The sequence below is a fragment of the Metopolophium dirhodum genome, chromosome 1 (genome assembly GCF_019925205.1).
Source record: "Metopolophium dirhodum isolate CAU chromosome 1, ASM1992520v1, whole genome shotgun sequence".
Taxonomy (NCBI): Eukaryota; Metazoa; Arthropoda; class Insecta; order Hemiptera; family Aphididae; genus Metopolophium; species Metopolophium dirhodum.
In genome coordinates this window covers 98456487-98477634 of record NC_083560.1, presented here as the reverse complement: position 1 = coordinate 98477634, position 21148 = coordinate 98456487, and the positions used below count along the sequence as shown (strand labels likewise).

The 21148-nt window shown below is 33.5% G+C and overlaps 1 protein-coding gene across 1 annotated transcript in view; it reads right to left on the bottom strand.

Annotated features, from left to right (window-relative positions):
- Positions 1-6282: 6282 nt before the first annotated feature.
- Positions 6283-21148, bottom strand: part of LOC132934717 (cathepsin B-like cysteine proteinase 5) — a 30092-nt gene continuing 15226 nt past the window's right edge. The window contains exons 2-6 of the mRNA XM_061001055.1: positions 7293-7517; positions 6986-7189; positions 6803-6923; positions 6591-6701; positions 6283-6494 (exon numbers count right to left, since the gene is read on the bottom strand). Of these exons, the coding sequence (XP_060857038.1) occupies positions 6283-6494; positions 6591-6701; positions 6803-6923; positions 6986-7189; positions 7293-7517 (873 nt within the window). The remainder of the gene's footprint in view (positions 6495-6590; positions 6702-6802; positions 6924-6985; positions 7190-7292; positions 7518-21148) is intronic.

Sequence of the window (21148 nt, the reverse complement as noted above, 5' to 3'; positions counted from 1 at the left end):
GACACGGTCGACTTGCACCCGGCAGTCGCATCACCCATTTTGACTGTTTTTTTTTTTTTAGTACAGTGTGCCTACAATTTGCTCTTTTTGTTGTTCTCAGTATTGTTTTTTTTGTTTTTTTGCGTTTATGCTACAAATAAACACGCAGTCAATCAATCGTCGTGTCGTTTTCTTTTTTTTTGTTCAGTTGGTCAGCAGACCCGTCACCACCCCATCCTCGCGGCTCCCCAAAGGACCGCATCATATTGTAACAATATATCAGGAGCCTTGCATAAAATGTTCACGCTTTTCTACCCAACAAATAAAATTTTATTGATATTTATAGAAAAAAAACTAAAAAAATGGAAACTGAAAATGTCAGTAAAGAGCTCAAAGTAAGTCAAAATATTTTAAAAAATGTTATGGTGTATAGAAAATGCTGATATATACATTCAGTGAAATTTTCAAGTATCTACAGTCATACGTTTTTTAATTACAACAAAATAAGAAAATCCAGTGATTATCAAGTGTTGTAAAAATATGAATTTCAAACGCTCATAAAAATTTAATTTGACTTTCTTGAAGACATTTTTTTATTGATAAAGGTAGACAAGCTTATAGATAATCTTGTATTACATTTTAAAATCTTAGATTGAAAAAGAAAAATTTTTATAAATTCTCAACTCAAAATAATTTGCTAATTTTCGTGATTTTTTCGTAGTTTGTCAATATTTGAACTTTAAATGCTCAAAAATAAAAACTGTGACTAAGGATTTTTAATATTTTTCAAATGTCATTGTAACAATATAGTAGGAGCCTTGTATTAAATTTTCAAGCTTTTTTACCCAACAAATAAAATTTTATTAATATTTGTAGAAAAATTACTAAAAACATGGAAACTGAAAATGTCCGTAAACAGCTCAAAATAAGTCAAAATATTTGGAAAATGTTATGGTGTATAGAAAATTCGTATATAAACATTCAGTCAAAATTGTCGTTTGTTTTAGAGTTGCACCAAAAACCAAAATCGATTTTCTCAAAAACAGATTTTGCGTAAAAATTCCCGTTTTTTTCTTAATTTTTCGTTTGTTTTTCATGTCGTTTTTGAAAACTACTTAATTTTAACTTTTGACCCCCTAAAGTACCAACTACATTCACTTTCCCATCAGAAAAGTTACTATTGAAGAAAATCCAAGCTTTTTGACAGTCCTAAAAGGTGATGACAGACAAAATAAAAATAAAAAAAAAACACACATCATTGTAAAATTAATACATTCATCGCTTCGCTCAGAATCTAAAAAAAGTCACAAATTACCAAACATTATGTTATACATAGATAAAGAAGTTAATAATGGTAACGATATTGTATATTTATTTAAAGAATACTTTTCTAACACATATATCACAAATGATAGAACTTGCCCACAAATCAATTTGAAAGAAAATAACATCGGAGCTATTAATAAAATTGAATCAAAGCAAATATATATATGTTCAATTAACTTTGGAATATTAGTTATACAACAGCAATTGAAGGGTTCAGTGCAACAACCAGATAAGTCACACTTTTTTGAAAATCGAGCTATCTATCAGAGATTATAGATCAGAAACTTCTCTATCTATTGGTGCAACAAACGTATATGTCCGATTATTATTCATTGATTTATAATGATAATGGACTTATCTTGTTAGGATAGTTTAGGATAAAAACCAGATAAGTCCGGACTTATCTGGTTTTTTCCCCAAATATGGTTACACTGTATTTTCACGATAATCACGTTTATTGGCGGTTATATTATTGTTATTCCCGATTTAGTTTAACTATATTATATACTATTATATATATATACTATATATACTATTTACATATTATAGTTATCTATGGTTATATATATATTATTAATAATGTCTAACTAGTCGTTTTTACTCGTTACTGATTTATTAAGTTCGTTTCTATGTGTTTTGATTATTTTGAATATTTATATAAACATTATATGAGAAACATTGTTATATTGTTATATTGTGTCTATATCATACAGACATCATGGATGAATTTGAAATCAATGCAGCATTGGACGATTCATTTACTTTTTCTGAAGTGGATGATGATATTTTAGATCCGGACTTTGAACTAATAAATCACAATAGTTATATGCAGGAACATGACTTAGTAGGTATAACACCTTTATCTAGCTGTGATTCTGAAGAAGATATACCAATAAATGATCTAGGTAACTCAGAAGCTATGAATAATGCATTTGAAAACGATTGGGTCAATGGTACAGAAGATATAGGCTACGAAAATGAAGAATCAACATCAAGGGGTAAAAAAAGAGCTAAGAACCCTCACTTTGGAAAAGAAATATTTTAAGAACACAAAGAGCGCAAGGTAATGAAACAATTAATTTGAGAAATAAAGTAATTAAAAAACGTGTAACTGGTCCTAATTGTAAATGTAGTTTTGAGTGTTTCGAAAAGTTTACTGATGATGAAAAAGGCAGTATAATAGACATTTTTAATGTTATTGGTGATAAAGAAAAACAGGATACATTTTTGGGAGGTCTTATTTCTGTAAAAGAGGTGTCTAGGCGTAGACCAAGAAATAATCAAAAAGGAAGTAGATCTTGTTCTTGTATCTATAAAATTCGAATTAATGGAATTAATGAAACTGCAGTATGTAAACAAGCTTTTTTCTCATTATTTGGAGTAGGAAAATCAGTCGTTGAGAGAATTGTTTCTAATATTAAATTGAATATTCCGAGCCCAACAGATAAGAGAGGAAAACAAACTTTGAATCGACCCAATAAAATATGTGATCAAGTTGTGTTTCAAATAAGATCTCATATAAACAGTTTTCCCAGATGTGTATCACATTATAGTCGAATGGACGATAGCGAAAAAAGATATTTATCACCTGAATTGAGTGTAAAAAAAATGTATCAAATGTATTTAGAGAAATATGAACATGATTTTTTAGAAAGACAAAGTAAAGGTGAAAAATGTATACCTAAAGTTAAATATGATTTTTATTGGCAATATTTCAATAAGAATTTTAACTTGTCATTTGCCTCCCCAAAGTCGGACACGTGTCAAACATGTGACAGACTACAAAATTTAATAAATGCTGAAAAAAATGATTTAATTAAAACAAATCTATTAGATGAAAAAAAGATACACATAGATAAGGCTGGGATTTTTTATTCTGATCTGAAGAAAATGTCTAAAGAGGCCAAGACAAATCCTACTCTTCAGGTTCTTTCATTCGACTATCAACAGAACATGCCTCTGCCTCACATACCATCCGTTGATGTTTTTTACAAAAGACAAGTATGGAGTTACAATATTTGCATCTATTCAGCAAAAACAGGTCAATCATATTTTTTTATGTATGATGAGTCAGTAGGGAAAAAAGGTCAGAATGAAGTGATTAGTTTCCTAAATTATTACTTGGAAAATCTACTACACCAAGGTATTAAAACTTTATATCTCTTTGCAGATAATTGTAGTTCTCAAAATAAAACACTGCTTTAATTCATTATTTATATGCTATCATTCAATCTGAAGCATTTGGCTTAAAACAAATTATCCAACGATATCCGGAGCTTGGCCATAGCTTCTTACCCTGTGACCGTTGTTTTGGTTTAATTGAACAACAAAAAAGAAAACTTGAAAGAGTATACATTCCAAGCACATACCAAGAAATGGTGAAAAACACCTGTGTGAGACGGTTTAATGTAATTAATGTAACTCAACGATTTATTTACAACTTTTCAGAGTATTTGAAACCTTATTATAAAAAATGCATCACAAACTCGAGTAAAGCTAAGTTTACTATTATGGCATATCGACAAAGAGAATACAAAAAAGAAGGATTATTCTGTACCACAATCCCACACTCTACAAGCACTGATCATTTTATACTTCAAAAATCTGTAGCCAATAACTTTAAACATCCAATGGAGAATCTTCCTACATTATATTCTAAGCCCCTACAAATTAAAAGGGCAAAACTGTTAGGTTCTACAATCAATTTGAAGAAAATAATTATGTTGAAAATAATGATGTTCCATGTCTGTCCGATTATGAAGATTAATAACTTATGGTACCTAATACCTAATAGTTATTAATTTTGTTTAAAATAAATGTTATTATTTTATTAGTCAAGTAAAGTAATGTATGATGTGATTAATTTATTATGTGTTTTTTTTTTAACTCTGTTTAGACTGTAATAATTTTATTTTATTGTTTGATTTATTTTATTACATAAGTAAAGTAACTTATAATGTGATTATTTTATTGTTTTGTTTCAAAACACTGAAATTATTTTATTTTATTGTTTTATTTCTTTTAATATATAAGTAAAGTAACTTATGATGAGATTAACTTATTATTTTGTTTAAAAAAGCTGTAATAGTATTATTTTATTGTTTTATTTCTTTTAATATAATATGTATAAGTAAAGTAACTTATGATGTAATTAATTAATTATTTTGTTTAAAAAAATATAAATATTTTATTGTTTGTTTTATTTTATTATATAAGTAAAGTAACTTATGAAGAGATTAACTTATTATTTTGTTTAAAAAAGCTGAAATAGTATTATTATATTGTTTTATTTCTTTTCATATATAAGTAAAGTAACTTATGATGTGATTAATTTATTATGTGTTTTTTTTAACTCTGTTTAGACTGAAATAATTTTATTTTATTACATAAGTAAAGTAACTTATGATGAGATTAATTTATTATTTTGCTTAAAAAGGCTGAAATAGTTTTATTTCTTCTATCATATAGGTACTTAAGTGAAGTTTTGTACTATTAGAATAACTATAGTACTAATAACATTGCATTTTATATTAATTAATAGTTTTTCAGGAAAGTTTTACTTATTTTTTTTTTTACCGTGTTCTATTTTCTGTGCATAAGTGGCATTTAGAGGAGCACAAAGGGTCAGTTGAAAAATATTGAGTAGGTAAACTGTTCAATTTGCTCCTTCCTAAGTTTAAAAGGGTTATTTTTGCTCCCCCCCTAAGAACGAGAGCCAATGGTACTATGAACGAAAAGTAAACAATTTACAGAAACAATAAAAAAAAATGTTTTTAAGGTTATATTATTCAGCATTGTTACCCAGTACCTAAGTTATGGTTGAAGTTCCATTGTGATACATATCTACAACTTTTAAAGTTATAGTGAGCTCTAAATCTTTTAAACTTTTCTGTTAATCACTTAAATTCTATGGGTATATAATATTTAAATTTGACTCCGTTGGGTGTAACAACCAGATTAGTCCATGCCCACTTCAACTTAAGAAAATATTTTAGAAATAACTACTTAAAGCTAAAACTTAAAAATAGTATATTGATATAGACCAACACTTAAACTTTAAAATGGTTTAGAAACTTTTTTAATATCTCTGTTTTAAATGTAACAAAACTCGTTATAAGCCTCTCCTGTAAAATTTTAAAAATGTGACTTGTCTGGTTGTTGCACTGAACCCTTCAATTGGTCCTGATGAAATCTCGCCATTATTTTTTAAAAGAGTGTGCATTCATTCTCACTCCAGCTATAACCTCTTTATTTAATAAACCATTGTTCTCAGGTATTTTTCCTGAGCAATGGAAATCCTTATATAAAACCCCTATTTTTTAAGAAGGCAACAAATGCTTAATTAATAATTATTGTCCCATATCTAAACTGTCAATAATACCTAAATTATTCTCAAAACTAGTAAACAATACTATTACACTTTTATGCAATAAATTATTATCAAATGACCAACACGGGTTCAGGCAAAATAGATCAACAATAACAAATTTGTGTATATTTAAACACGCAATCTTGGATTCATTTGAAAATCAATCACAAACTGTTGTAATTTTTACCGATATGGAAAAGGCCTTTGATAGGATTAATCATAAATTATTAATTCTGAATTAATTCACAAGCTTAAAATATACGGATTCACTGAACCACTACTTTCTTGGTTTTATTCTTTCATTTCTGGTTGTACTCAAATAGTAAAATACATAAATAAATATCTTGTTTTTAATTTATAAGTTCAAATATTATAATGTATGATATAAATATAAATACCTATTTCTTCTTCTATTATTATTATTATTATTATTATTATTCTTATTGTTATATGTAAATTAATAATTATTGATAATGTACGTACGTATATAGTATTATATTATATACAATATTATACGAAAAAAAAACTGTAATTGGAATTTATTTCCGTAATAAAGGAATTATTATTATCATTACTATTAAATATTATTATTTTATAAGAACATAATATTATTTTATTTCAGGTTCACCTGCATACACAAACTGTTCGATGGCGCATTCATTTGTGCCCCTTTTGATTTTGAAAAGTCCATTCTGTCCACATTCATTGCCCCAAGAGTTGACCAACAACCAATAGTCTACACCATTTTCAACTCCCCAGCCAATCAACTTGGCATATTGATATCGTAACCATTTCGATTTTTCAGTTTGTGCGTAAACGCCTGTAGCAGACAACAAATCAAAGCCGTACAATACATTGAATTCAGTAATATTTATAGCATGAAATATAATATGATTGCTCGTATTTATAAACTTACCACTTTTGTAAAGAAAAAAGTCGTCGTAGAGAGAGAACATTATTGTGACCGGACCGTAAGTTTGCACTTCCTTTCGAATATCTTTGTATATAATATTATAGTAGTTGCTAACTGAAATCATAAAATTAAATTGTAATAATTGGGAAATAATACATTATTAAAAAATTGCCAACTCGTCAGTATGTTATTATCATTGGCTATACCTGACTTACCTTTCACGTGATCATGGTTGTAATTGATCGTATCATTACCGTAACAGTAGTTAACGCATGTGTGATTGTTCATTTTTGTTGGTATGTTACAAATTGGTGGAATTTTGGAAGGCTGGCATCCCTATGCAATGCAATGAAAATAACGATTATTATATAAGATACCTAATCGATTATTCAAATTACATCGTTAGTGTTGTATTTGCCACCGGAGACCAAGCCGTGAGTTTTGAAATATTCCCAAACAACGGTATGATTACCGAGCCAACCGTTTTTATAAGGTGTTATACCACTACAGGAAATTAGCTCTTCGGCGGATAGGGGTTGATGGTAACTTCCATTAGTCGCTATGCACATTCTGTCTGCGAATGCCCCGGCGTGGGCATAAGCCTGTTGCGAGACAATTATCAGAAGGATTATTATTTATTATTTTGAAAATGCATTTGTTTCAATTTTAACACAGTGATTCCATCAAAAAAAATCATATGTTTACCCAAGACAAGAGGGCGTTTCCTTCATTGTAAACTTCATTAATTGTTTTGCATTGGGGCCAGCGTTTTCTTGCATCAAATTCCTTGTGATTCTGGTTGTCTATTACGTACCTGGGATTGCGGGTTTTGTATAGAATTTTTGATTTAGTGGCGGCTTCAACTCCTCCTGTTCCTAACAACATCAAATGTTCTTCTTCCACTGAATTGGGACCAATATTTTCTCCAGCCTGTAATCATATTATAGTTTGGTTAGGTAGGTAATACATTTCATCGCCGTTTTGGAGATGATAATCAAGGTAGGTCTAAGAAATAGTGGACATATAATTTTATATTAATGAATATTACATTTTCTAGTTTTAAATTCAGGTTATTTAATAATATATAAATTAAATACTTATCAACATATTTATATCGCCAAATATAAAAGCTATTTTCAATTTTCAAATAGCATGAAAGTGCATTCTAAAGAACACATCTCTGAATTTAAGAGAGGCATTTACATATCAAATTTAAATAGGTACCTATTTATCTTAAAGTAGGTACCTACATCATACATATACTAATAACATGTATATTTATAAACTTAATGTAAATATAGGTTCTTGTTATGTACCTACTTATTCAAGAAAACAATTAGGTACCTATTTAAAAACATGTCTTCTGTTTTTTGAATAATACATACATATTATAGCCTAATCTACTAATTTATTTATCTAAGCTATTTTTTTCATCCAATACTCACAATATACATAAAAATTAAGAATTTATTAAAGAAAGTGTAAACGCAAACGACGTCTTCTACGATTCTCCATATCAGATACAGTACGCTTGAATACGTGTAGTTCAATTTAAATATAATAATAATAAAAAGAAATTCAATTACCTAATTATAAAAAGATAGTTTCTTAAATCGGTTTTTACCGCTTTTTATTGCTAACCGTTTATGATGATTGTCGGAAAATTGGTACGGTTGTTTTGAACGTGGAATATTGGTACGGTCGTTAAAAACCAGGGTTTCTTAAACTATGAAAAAAACAATCTTAAATTAGATAAGTACTGCATGAAATTGTAGGGAAGTATTAATCTAATCTACAACGACAAATGACAATATCGATAACGATGAATAAAGATATTGTATAGGTTTCATGCGACCTAGTGCAACTGCAACGTTCAACTTATTGCCACGTGTCCACAATTTTCAATTTTTATTTTTGTTATAATGGAAAGTTTTAAAACTGAAAAGGGAAATGAATTAATGCCGTACAAGAATTATTCGTATGTAATTTTAAGAAAAAATAATAATACTATTAGGTGGAAATGTTCACAAAATACAACATTAAAATGTCCGGGAAAAATTACAACGAATTTAAATAAACCCGTAAGTCTTAAATTAGTAATAATTTATATTATTGTATCTATTGTATTGTAATGTATTATTATTAATTTTATTTTAGTATATAAACTATTCAAATATAGTGCCTCATAATCACACTTCAAATAATAAAATTGAGGAAATAATTGTTATTAAACATGATATAAAAAAAAGAGCCTTAGACATGACGCGGTACGCAGCGGCCACCAGTACAAAGTACAGGTACCGCAGCGACCAGTCTACACTTTTCGTCAACCGCCACTACGGGCTACAGCGCGACAACGCCAACTCCCCCACCACGCCACAAAGGCACAAGGTGGGACGGGAAGGCGAGTCGCGTAGAACGAGTACCGGCCGTCGTAGACCTACTACTAGCAAAATAACACACGTCGTGAACACACACCACGATTACAATCAGATCGATACCTGAACTATATAACCCGCCGTCCGTTGTTTTCTTTTTTTTTTCTTTTAATATTTTTTTCTTGTGTATACCTATACTATACATATGTGTACCCGGTACGGGGTGAAATAAATACGACCTCGTTTACCCGAACTTTGCGTTATTCATTTCAAACGTTCGAGTGCGAACACCACCCGTTCTACTCCATCAACGACCGGCTCTCCGCGGACCACCTACCACCACCGTCGTAGCCGCGTCAGACACACGAGAAACTCCAAGTCAGATGGTTTCATCCATCATGCACAATATTTCTGGTTAGATGATTATTTTTTTATTAAATAAATATTATTATTATTAATTTTTTTTTAATATTTTATGGCTGTAGAAGATACAGCGGTAACACTGGGAAATTTGTCTTCCATAAAACGTAACATACGAAATTACCGACATAGAAAATTTCCCGATGAACCGTTAAATGCAAATTTTTGTCTTCCTGAAGAGTGGAAAACTACGATGGGTGCTGAACCTAAGCCATTTTTGATTTTTGATAATAAACAAGCTGATTCGCGAATTTTGATTTTTGCCTCTAATTTCGCTTTAAATATTTTGTCTTGCGCGGAAACTTGGTTTATGGATGGAACTTTCAAATGCTCAACTACTATATTCCAACAACTTTATGTTATACGAGGAAAGTATAAAAATCAAATATCTACTTGTGTGTATGCATTTTTGCCTAATAAGTTAAAAAGTACGTATATCACTATTTTACAACAAGTTGTTATTAATTGTCTTCAAACTTCAAACAATCCAAAACCAAAATATATCATGATGGATTTCGAAATAGGAGCTATAAGTGCTACTAAACATGTATTTGGTGATAGTGTGCAGGTTAAAGGATGTTTTTTTCACTTATGCCAGTCAATGTGGCGAAAAATTTAACACCTAGGTCTAAGTTCTGTTTATAAAAATAACAAAAATATCAGAATAAATTGCAGTATGATTAATGCTTTAGTTTTTTTACCTCTCAATGAAGTATCCAGTGGAATGGCTTATTTGTACACAATAATTCCTATAGAACTATTGTTAGTGGCTAAATATTTTGATGACATCTATGTCAGTGGTACTAGCGGTACCCCAATGTTTTCTCCAATTTTGTGGAATGTATTCGATGTCACATTGAACGGTGGTGATTGAACAAATAACAATTGCGAAGGGTGGAATAATTATTTTAATAAGCTTGTAGGAACAAGCAACCCATCATTTTGGTTAGTTCTACAATGTATTCAACAAGATGAATCTACGATGCGAATTGAAAGTATACGGCATGAACTACCTAATAATTTAACATCTCGAAAAAAAAATAAAAAATATGCTTCCCTTCAATATAAACTTCATGAAACTATTACCAGTTACGTAAATAAAGAAATTACAATGGACATTTTTTTAAATATCATAGGGAAACTATTGTGAATTTATATTTAATTTTGAATTATTATGAATTATTTAATTTTGGACACATTTTTTGACTATCATATTACTATTATGAATATATATTTAATTCAATTTTCGGCATATTTTTTTACTATATTATTAATATTAATTGTGAACATATATTTATTTTAATTTAATTTTTTGAACCACTGAAAATAAAATATTTTATAGTACCAATATTCCGCCTATTTCATTTCTTTTGTTCAAAACACAATCACCGTACCAATTTTCCGTTTACCGTTTATGATAACTAGGGCCAACACTTTATGCATTTGCATATTTTTATTGGTTGGTCAAAAAAATAGCTATATAGTTTATACCAAACTTTGTTTTATAACTTAACGATGCTGTATACAAAATTTTATTTTGCATATTTTTGCATATTAAAAAGTTTTTCCTAAAAACGTAGACAAGTGTTTGCAATATTAAAATTGGAATATTAGAAGTCTAGAAGTATGTTAACTTTTCGCCAACTTGTAGGTAGTTCTAAATGCACAAAAAATCTAATCACTTAGAGCCACCTTAAAACAATTTGTATGGCTTTTATAAAACAAACTGTTGAAATCTCGTATGAAGGCTTTTGGTCTATTTGTAGTTCTAGAATTAAATTAATGACTTTCTGCCAACAAATACGGCGGAAAGGAACTATTTTCATCAACAAAAGTCTCTAGGATACAAGTAGTAAATTCAACTGCGCGAGGTTAAAATGCTAAGTTACCTGTTTAGGGAAATTTGACATTTTCAATTTATGATTTATTTTTGTATACAAATCGAAGATAAAATGGTCTATTTTTATAGCTATGGGTTGAATATTAAATGAAACAAGTTTTCTCATAAGTAGTTCATACCGTAGGTACCAATAATCTAAAAAATATATAAACAGTGTTTCCGTAGACGTCTTAATTTCTAATTCAGACGAAATTAGATATTATTTAAACGAAAAATTGTTTTTTGTAACTGCTCATATCATTTTTATTTAAGCGACCAAAGGGTTTTAAAAATACAATACATTGTGGGTGAATGCATTATGATAATTTTTAGGTAATTCGCAAGTATAATGTATAAATATATAATAATAATAATAATAATTACTTAATATATACTATTATATACTTGAATATGTTTGCGGTTGTACCTCTTTATAGCCCCCTTAACTCGTTTGCGCACAATCCAAATTGTTTACCTAGATATCGATGAATCTTTGCGCACAACGAATACCGTCGTGAACCTGAAAACGGACGATTCGTTTGAGCACAGCATAAACATTGCGTAACATATATTTTATATTTTTAAATTTGGCCTTACCTAAAGTAATTGATTATCGGTACAAATTACCACCATATCATCATTGAAAATAATCGACGTGTATTAAACATAATACTTTTAAGCAGTAATTCGCCAGAAAGCGGTACTATAACTACTGACTAGTGACTATATGGATATCGAAATTTGTGATGTTTTTGAAATACGTCGAGGTAAAAAGTGTATAAATATAGCTAGTTATAAATTTAGAGAATTTCGAACTTTAAAATCTGGTGATACACATTTTAGGTGTACCAGTGGCGGATTTACGGGGTGGGGATAGATCCTCCCCCCCCCCGGTGGGCTGTGGGTTAAAAAAATTTTTTGCAGCCAATGCAATGCAATTTTTGCAATCACAATTATTCAAATAAAAACTATTTTTTTATTATTTCGTTTTCATTATCTCGTAACCAAAAAGTATACACGTCGTATCTAACTTCACATCAGACTGTATCATAATATGGCCATATTATCTATGCCATTGTGGCGACCCCCACCACGCTTATCGTGGCGATCACCGCGTTAGTCGTGGCCCGCCTCATCAACGTTCGTTCGCCGACCACCACCAGTCGTTTCTCCCGCTTTTAAACCAAAACACGTGTAATTATTCTTTTTGTGTAATAAATATTTTTAGTAGCATTTATTTCTCGTCTCTAAGTTTTTTCAAGGTAACCTTTTTCCCTGTTGTGGCCTATCATCGTTAGTGATAGGGGGGAAATCTTGGTAACGCAGTAACCAAAGCCACAAATTGGTGACCTCGTGTTTTCTACCCGACTTTTTACATTTTTATAAACACACGATGTATTTCGGCAATCCTACACGTGACCTTCTCACGCTCGAGAGTGAGAATCAACCGCCGACTAACGAGAACGCGAACCCGCCGCCCGATAGCGTGTCCGTCGCGAGTTTCGCACAAGTGCGTCTACCTAATTTTTGGCGGCACTCCCCACGTGAATGGTTTTTCCACGCCGAAGCCGTTTTCGCGAACCACCGTTTACGTTCCGACACCTCGAAAGCGAATTTCGTTATCGCCGCGTTAGACGAGGAAGGCATCAAGACAGTTTGCGACCTCATCGGGCCCGGAGTTTGTTACGAGAGCCTAAAACAGCGCCTCATCTCCGCATTCGCGGTACCCCAAACTACGCGTTTTCGCAGCATCGTCCAGCCAGGCGGTTTAGGCGATAGACGGCCAACACAATTGTTGCGCGACATGCGCTACATACTTCCAGACAGTATCGGCGAGGACGCCCTCAAGCAATTTTGGCTACAGAAATTGCCATCAACAACCGCCGCGATCATCTCCGGACAAGATGGGTCTTTGGAGGAACTCGCAGCACGCGCTGATCGGGTCATGGAGGCGACGTCCACTTACGATGTTCACGCGGTGAACACGTCCGAACCGTCAACCGACCGATTCCGCTCAATCGAGAACGCGATAGCAGCACTCACGGCACAAGTCGCTAGTTTGGCCACACTGCAGGCCAACAAGTCTAATCACAGCCGCTCGAGATCGCGCTCCAAATCACGATCGAACAATAACAAAAACAACGGCATGTGTTTTTATCACGATCGTTTCGGTGCGTCCGCTCATAAATGCATAGCGCCTTGCACTTTTAAGTCTCCGGAAAACTAATAGGGGCGGCGGAGGCGAACCAGCCCACCGCCGCACTACGCAACCACCGTGTTTTCGTTTCCGATGTGCGTTCCGGTCGACGTTTTCTTATCGATTCGGGAGCCGACATCTCTGTCCTCCCGCCGTCCGCCGGTCAACACCCTACGTCCGACATCACGCTCACCGCTGCTAACGGCACCCGTATTCAAACCTACGGACAAAAAACGCTCAATCTCGATTTAGGGCTCACCCGGCCCTTTACGTGGACTTTTGAAATCGCAGATGTTACCCGAGGAATTATCGGGGCAGATTTCTTACATTATTACGGTTTGTTAGTCGACGTTCGCCGTAACAGGTTGGTCGATTCGAACTCGGGTTTGGCATCCAAAATCGCTACCGCGACTACAGTTCCGCCGACCATTTGCGTGGTCTCTCAGCCACGTTTATGGACCAACTTGATCGCAGATTTTCCTAAGGTCACGCGGGAATCCCCCGTACCAGCCGTTTTCGCACACAACGTCGAACACGTTCTTTCGACCACCGGACCGCCGTTGTTTTCGCGACCACGTCGTCTCGCACCTGACCGTCTCAGTGCAGCTCGGAAGGAGTTCGATTTTATGCTCCGCGCAGGTATTTGCCGTCCATCGGACAGCGCGTGGGCCAGCCCTTTGCTACTTGTCAGCAAGAAAGATGGATCGTTTCGCCCTTGTGGTGACTACCGAAGGCTGAATGCAATCACCAAGGCGGACCGGTACCCTTTACCACACATTCACGATTTCACCGGCAATCTTCACGGTAAAACTATTTTTTCGAAACTCGATCTGGTGCGTGCGTATCATCAGATCCCCGTCGCACGCGACGACATCGCTAAAACCGCTGTAACAACACCTTTCGGGCTGTATGAATTTCCGGTAATGTGTTTCGGGTTGAAGAACGCCGCCCAAACTTTTCAGCGTTTCGTTAATGACATTCTCCGCGGTTTAGATTTCGTGTTCGCATACATAGACGACGTTTTGATCGCGTCACAGTCCGAGTCCGAACATGAAACGCACTTACGATCTGTACTTGAGCGTTTTCAAAAGTTCGGCGTCGCAATTAACGTCAGCAAATGCGTACTAGGTGTACCACAACTAGTTTTTCTCGGACATGTCGTCAACGGCGATGGTTGTAGCCCGCCACCCGAGCGAATAGATCAGATACGATACTGGCCACTTCCGGTTTCTAAAAAAGCACTGCAACGTTTCCTTGGTTCTGTCAATTACTACCACAGGTTTATACCAAACGCGGCACAACTGCAGTCTCCGTTATTCGAGCTCGCTTCGTCGGTCAAGCAGAAGGACGGCAAATTGTGTTGGTCACCAGAAACGCGACTCGCTTTTGACAAGTCCCGCAACGCTCTCGCGGACACGTTATTTCTTTGTCACCTGAGTATAGACGCTGATCTCCGATTGTGTACAGACGCATCGAATACAGCCATAGGCGCAGTCCTCGAGCAGTTCATCGATGACACCTGGAAACCACTCGGCTTTTTCTCTAGGAAGCTCACGTCCGCTCAAGCTCGTTACAGCACCTTCGACCGAGAATTGCTTGCCGCCTATTTAGCTACACGTCATTTTCTTCACCTCATCGAGGGCCGACACGTTGTACTTCTGACCGACCACAAGCCACTAACGCACATGTTTTCCGTAAAAACAGACAAATACAGTGACAGACAATTACGACACATCAGCTTCATCGCACAATTCGTCCAACAAATTGAACATATCCACGGGGACAAGAACGTCGTCCCGGACGCTCTCTCCCGACTCGAAACCGTCACGCTGCACGCGCAGCTCCCGGATTGCAATACATTGTCAAAGGACCAAGCCGAAGATCCGCAGCTTCAACTAATTCTCGACGGCACGTTCGACACTTCGCTAAAACTCGTAGCGCACGACACAGCTTCGGGTCCCGTATTTCTCGACACGTCAATACAATACCCGGTAGGTCGCGCACTTACGTTCCTGCAACGCTTCGTCGACGCGTTTTTGACATTTTACACGGACAGGCGCATCCCGGCACCAGAGCCACGCTCGCTCTCGTCAAAGAAAGGCATTGTTGGCCTGATATGGATCGACAAATTCGGAAGTGCACAAGTCACTGCGTTGCTTGTCAGCGCGTCAAAGTAAACCGGCACGTAATTTCGCCATTGTCACCTTTCGCGTCACCCGACCGACGTTTCGGGCATATCCACGTTGACCTGGTCGGGCCGTTACCCATGTGCGAAGGTTGCAAATACCTTTTTACAGTCGTCGACAGATTTACGCGTTGGCCCGAGGCGTATCCACTCGCCAACATGACGTCACACACCGTCGCCGACAAATTAGTTGCTCAATGGATCGCGCGTTTCGGAGTTCCGGACATAGTCACGACGGACCAAGGCAGACAATTTGAGTCCGAACTATTTTCCGCACTCAGTCAAACATACAGTTTTCGACATATTCGTACCTCGCCTTATCACCCTCAAGCCAACGGGTTAGTCGAACGTCTCCATCGACCGCTTGAAGCGGCTCTGACCGCTCAAAACAACTCACAGTGGACCAGGACATTACCGACCGTGTTATTGGCACTCCGCAGCATTGTCAAGCCGGACCTGGGTTTTTCGCCGGCAGAAATGGTCTACGGTACGACCTTGCGCTTACCCGGTGAATTTTTCCATGCCGTCCAGCCCGAGCCTCGAGTCCCAGACCTGGTACGCACGCTCAAGGATTCAATGTCGTTACTCCGTCCTACTTCCGGCACGGATCACTCCAATCGTACGATTTTCGTGCCCGAAAATATGTCAACCACGTCGCACGTTTTCCTCCGCGTCGACGCCACGCGAAAGCCTCTACAGCCGCGTTACGACGGGCCTTTCGCCGTCATAGAGCGCAACGACAAAAACTTTAAGCTACAACTCCACAATCGCACAAGCTGGATCTCGATTGATCGTCTGAAGCCGGCACTCCTCCTTCGCGAAGATCCAGTCGCCGACCATTCGTACGTTTCGGCTCCAGTCGAGCAGATCGACACTTCCAACCCCGTCTCCAATCAACGTCAGTGACAGCAGAAACGAGTTCGTTTCTCTCTACCAAGGGGAAGGTAGTGTGGCGACCCCCACCACGCTTATCGTGGCGATCACCGCGTTAGTCGTGGCCCGCCTCATCAACGTTCGTTCGCCGACCACCACCAGTCGTTTCTCCCGCTTTTAAACCAAAACACGTGTAATTATTCTTTTTGTGTAATAAATATTTTTAGTAGCATTTATTTCTCGTCTCTAAGTTTTTTCAAGGTAACCTTTTTCCCTGTTGTGGCCTATCATCGTTAGTGATAGGGGGGAAATCTTGGTAACGCAGTAACCAATAGACGTATTATTGAATTATTCTGTGATAACTGATACAACCTACCAAGGTAACAACACCAGTAAATGAACACCTAAGGTTGAAAAATTTTCAAAAAAATGTTCCTTAAAAAATATCTAACTCATAAATAATTAAATTTTTTTTCCTAATCGTAGGTATTAATATTTCTATTATTATATTTTTAAATATTTGTAAACGATAATATTCAACACAAAATTATTTATTTAAGTTCTTTCTGCCAATTTCCCAATGGGTGAACATAATTTCTAGTAATTGAACATTCATTTCTAGTAAATGAACGTAATAATTAAAATTTAAAATAAACCAAATTTAGCAATTTCTAGTAATTGAACATTAATTTCTAGTAAATGAACGTAATAATTACAATTTAAAATAAACCAAATTTGTGTGCTTTTGCAGCCTCCATAAATATTTTAGATAAACTTACAGATTTCAAACATGAATTTTGAAATTTAATACGTCATGTCAAACAGTGTATACTGTATATCTTAATTATATGACCATCAAAATAATTAGATAGATAGAAATAACATTTATAATCTTAAACAATTTTTAAATTTTTATTAGTTTCTCCTTAATAACTTATTTCAATATAGGTATAAATTTAAAACAAACTTTCAAACTTAAAATAAAATATTAAAACAAACTTATAGTCACATATAAAAACAAATATTCAAACTTAATATGTTAAAAAAAAATAATAAACAAACTTAAACTTCCAATGTTTTAACACTAATAGGTACAGTACCTAAATATGAATAAGCAAACTTATTAACTAAAAATACCTTTACCTATCATAATATCTAGGTACCAATGTTTATAATAACTAATTAAACAACATAAAATTAAACTTTTATAAAATAGTTACCTAGTTAGGTATACTAGGTATAATACAAAACAATATAATTTTTTTAATAAATTAATTAATAATTACATTTTATAATTATTAATTTCAGGAACAGCATATACTTTTCTGGTATTGACTAATTTAGGAGGCATTATGTGTTGCATTATATATTCTTTTTTATACCAACATAAATCTGGTTTTTCTGGCCATTTCCAATTTAAGCCTGACATGCACATCACACGAACTTGATACTCGTTATTTTTTTCCCCTGGAAAATATTCTTCCTCATATTCAACAATCACAAAACATCCAACTGTGTAGCACTTGGTTTTAATTACTTTTGAGGTTGAGGTTTGATTTTGTGGTATGAGCTTTTTGAGGTCTTCGAGTTCTTCTACTTCATCTTTTTTTGTGTTCTTTTTTTTCCTTTTTTCCTCAAGTGTAACTTCTTTTTCAAGAGCCTTCCGCTTTCTTTCTTCTTTTCTAGTATCTATGGCTTCTTGTTTTCTTAATTTAACACATTCTTTTTCTCTTTGTATTTCTTGCCACTGCATTGATGTAATTGCATATGGTACTTTTCGTTCAAATGTTTTAGTTGACTTTTGTAATGTGCTATGAGTTTTAGGCCATGGAAAATGTTTTGACCATATATTATCAATTAAACATTCACTCAAATTATTAATTTTGATTCCTGTATTCAATTGTTCATCACAGTTTAAGATTAAAGTATTATTACTTTTTTCACTATTATATTGTTCATCAGTCTTTTCCTCATCATAGTTCATATTAGCACATTTATTATTTTCTTCACTATTAAATAGTTCATCAGTTTTTTTCTTATCATCATTTTTAAAAACACATTTATTATTTCCTTCAATATTCAGTTGTTCATCAGTATTATTCTTATCACAGTTTATTACTTTAGTTGTATTATTTTCTAAACTATTTAATTGTTCATCACCGTTTAAGGTTAAAGTTTTATTATTTTCTTCACTATTAAATAGTTCATCAGTCTTTTTCTCATCATAGTTTATTACTTCAGTTGTATTATTTTCTAAGCTATTTAATTGTTCATCACCGTTTAAGGTTAAAGTTTTATTATTTTCTTCACTATTAAATAGTTTATCAGTCTTTTTCTCATCATAGTTTATTACTTCAGTTGTATTATTTTCTAAGCTATTTAATTGTTCATCACCGTTTAAGGTTAAAGTTTTATTATTTTCTTCACTATTAAATAGTTCATCAGTCTTTTTCTCATCATAATTTTTAAAAACACAATTATTATTAATTTGGTCACTGTTTGGTACTTCAATATTTGTACAGTGTAAGTTATCATACACTATTTCATCAAACATATTCAAATTAAATGAATCATCAAGTATTTCCATTGGCATATTTTGTAAATCAAAATTCAAAAATCCGTCAACATTAGATTGAATTTGCTCACCACCAGGTGTTTCAGCTTTATTGCACTCTTCTATTACATGTCTAATTTCGTCATTGTCTGTTAATACTTTATCTTGTAGAACAAATTTGATGACATGCTTTGCTATTAAAAACTGATCAATTGTTGGTCTAGGTAATGCATAAGATTTTAATTCATTGTTTGAAATTGAGGAAACGTCTGATGTACTAAATGATCTGTTTGGAATGTATTTATCATAGTCAACCGCATTTTCATCAAAAGGAAAGAGACCACATGCTCTAAACCCATTTTGGATGACTTCAATAGTTATTTTGTCAAATGCTTCCTTAAATATTGCAGCAAAATTCAATTTATTTATTGTTATTGAATCAGACTGTTTGCATTTATGGACAACTTTTTTCCAGTGAGCTTTTAACGGCTTAAAAATGGAGACATCGCATGGCTGTAAAATATGTGTAGCGTTTGGAGGTAAACAATACAAATGTATTTGTTTATCAGCACAAAATTCAGATAAGTCCAAGCTTAAATGACTACTGTGACCATCCAAAAATAATAACACTGGGAATGGAACCTTTTTTTTGACCAAACTAGGATATAAAGAATTTGCAATATATTCAAAAAAAGTAGAAGAAATCATCCAACCACTATCAGATCGACCATACACCCAACTGTCGGGTAATTTATTAACAATTGCAGCAGGTATACGTTTGTATGGACAAACAACCATTGGAGGAAATGATGTACCATCAGCGGAAAAGGAACATAATACAGTTGTACATTCTTTTTCTGGACCATTTGCAATCTCATAGAAATTTGGCATTTGCTTTAGACACAATACTTTGCCTGTTTTAGGGCAAGTATTCATCCCAGTCTCATTACAATTTAAAATGCGTCTACTATCATCCAATATATCCAAACAGTCTTCATTTATTAAAAAAATTTTCACACCAGCAAACCAGTTTTTAATTTGTTCTTGTGTTACCAAAGCCCTTGCTTTTGATACAACTTCAGCGTTTCTTTTTCCAATTTCTTTGTGGCGATTTAAAAATAAATTGAACCATTTAATACCCGGCCTACAATTAATAAAAGGTGTATCACGTGTGAATAGTTTTAATACATTTTGTACAGAGTCTCTAATATCATCAGGCCTGACTGGAAAACCAACTGCTGCCTTGGCTAGAATCCAATTTTTAATTCTAATTTCTTCCTCAGTTGATAAATATGTTTTAGGCCCCATTTTTCTTTCCAGTGGAACTTTTTTACTTAATTTATTAAATAAAGTACCTTTAGGAATATTAAAACTAGAACTGGCTTTACACAAAGACATTTCTTTTTGTTGAACTGCTATCATGGCCTTTTTTAAGTCTTCTTCGCTGTATTTGAATCTTTCGTGTTTTTTTTGTCTGTTTATTTCTTCCATTTTCTATGTATTTTATGCTAAGTAAAAAATAGTTACACAATATTAATTTAAAGTATACTTTTTTGTTTGATAATGTTCATTCACTAGAATTTATATTGAAACACCAGTAAATGAACAAATAATAAAAACCTGTTCATTCATTGGTATAATTAATTTAAAACAACATTGTTATGTATAAATAATTGTTTTTAAAGCATTATGTATTCAATTTTGTAAATTTTAAGCAAAACAATTATTTTTACTTTTCCAGTGAATGAACACTGTGTTCATTTAATAGATTTGTAGTACTTTTCTAATCCAGTACATGAACACCAAGATATCAGGGTTAAATAAGCATTTTAGATAACTGAAAATGACATATTCGTGTTCCTTAGCATTTAAACATTAATATTAATATATATTTACCTTTGAAATCTAATGAATTGAACTTTAAAACCTTAATTTGTAAACCAGTACTTTTCAAAAAATAAGACATTTGAGATCATTCATGCCATTATCTACACAAGACTAATAAACAACACTATTATCAGTAAATCAAATTATTATCAAATATTCATATTTACAGTGTCACCATAACTATTATT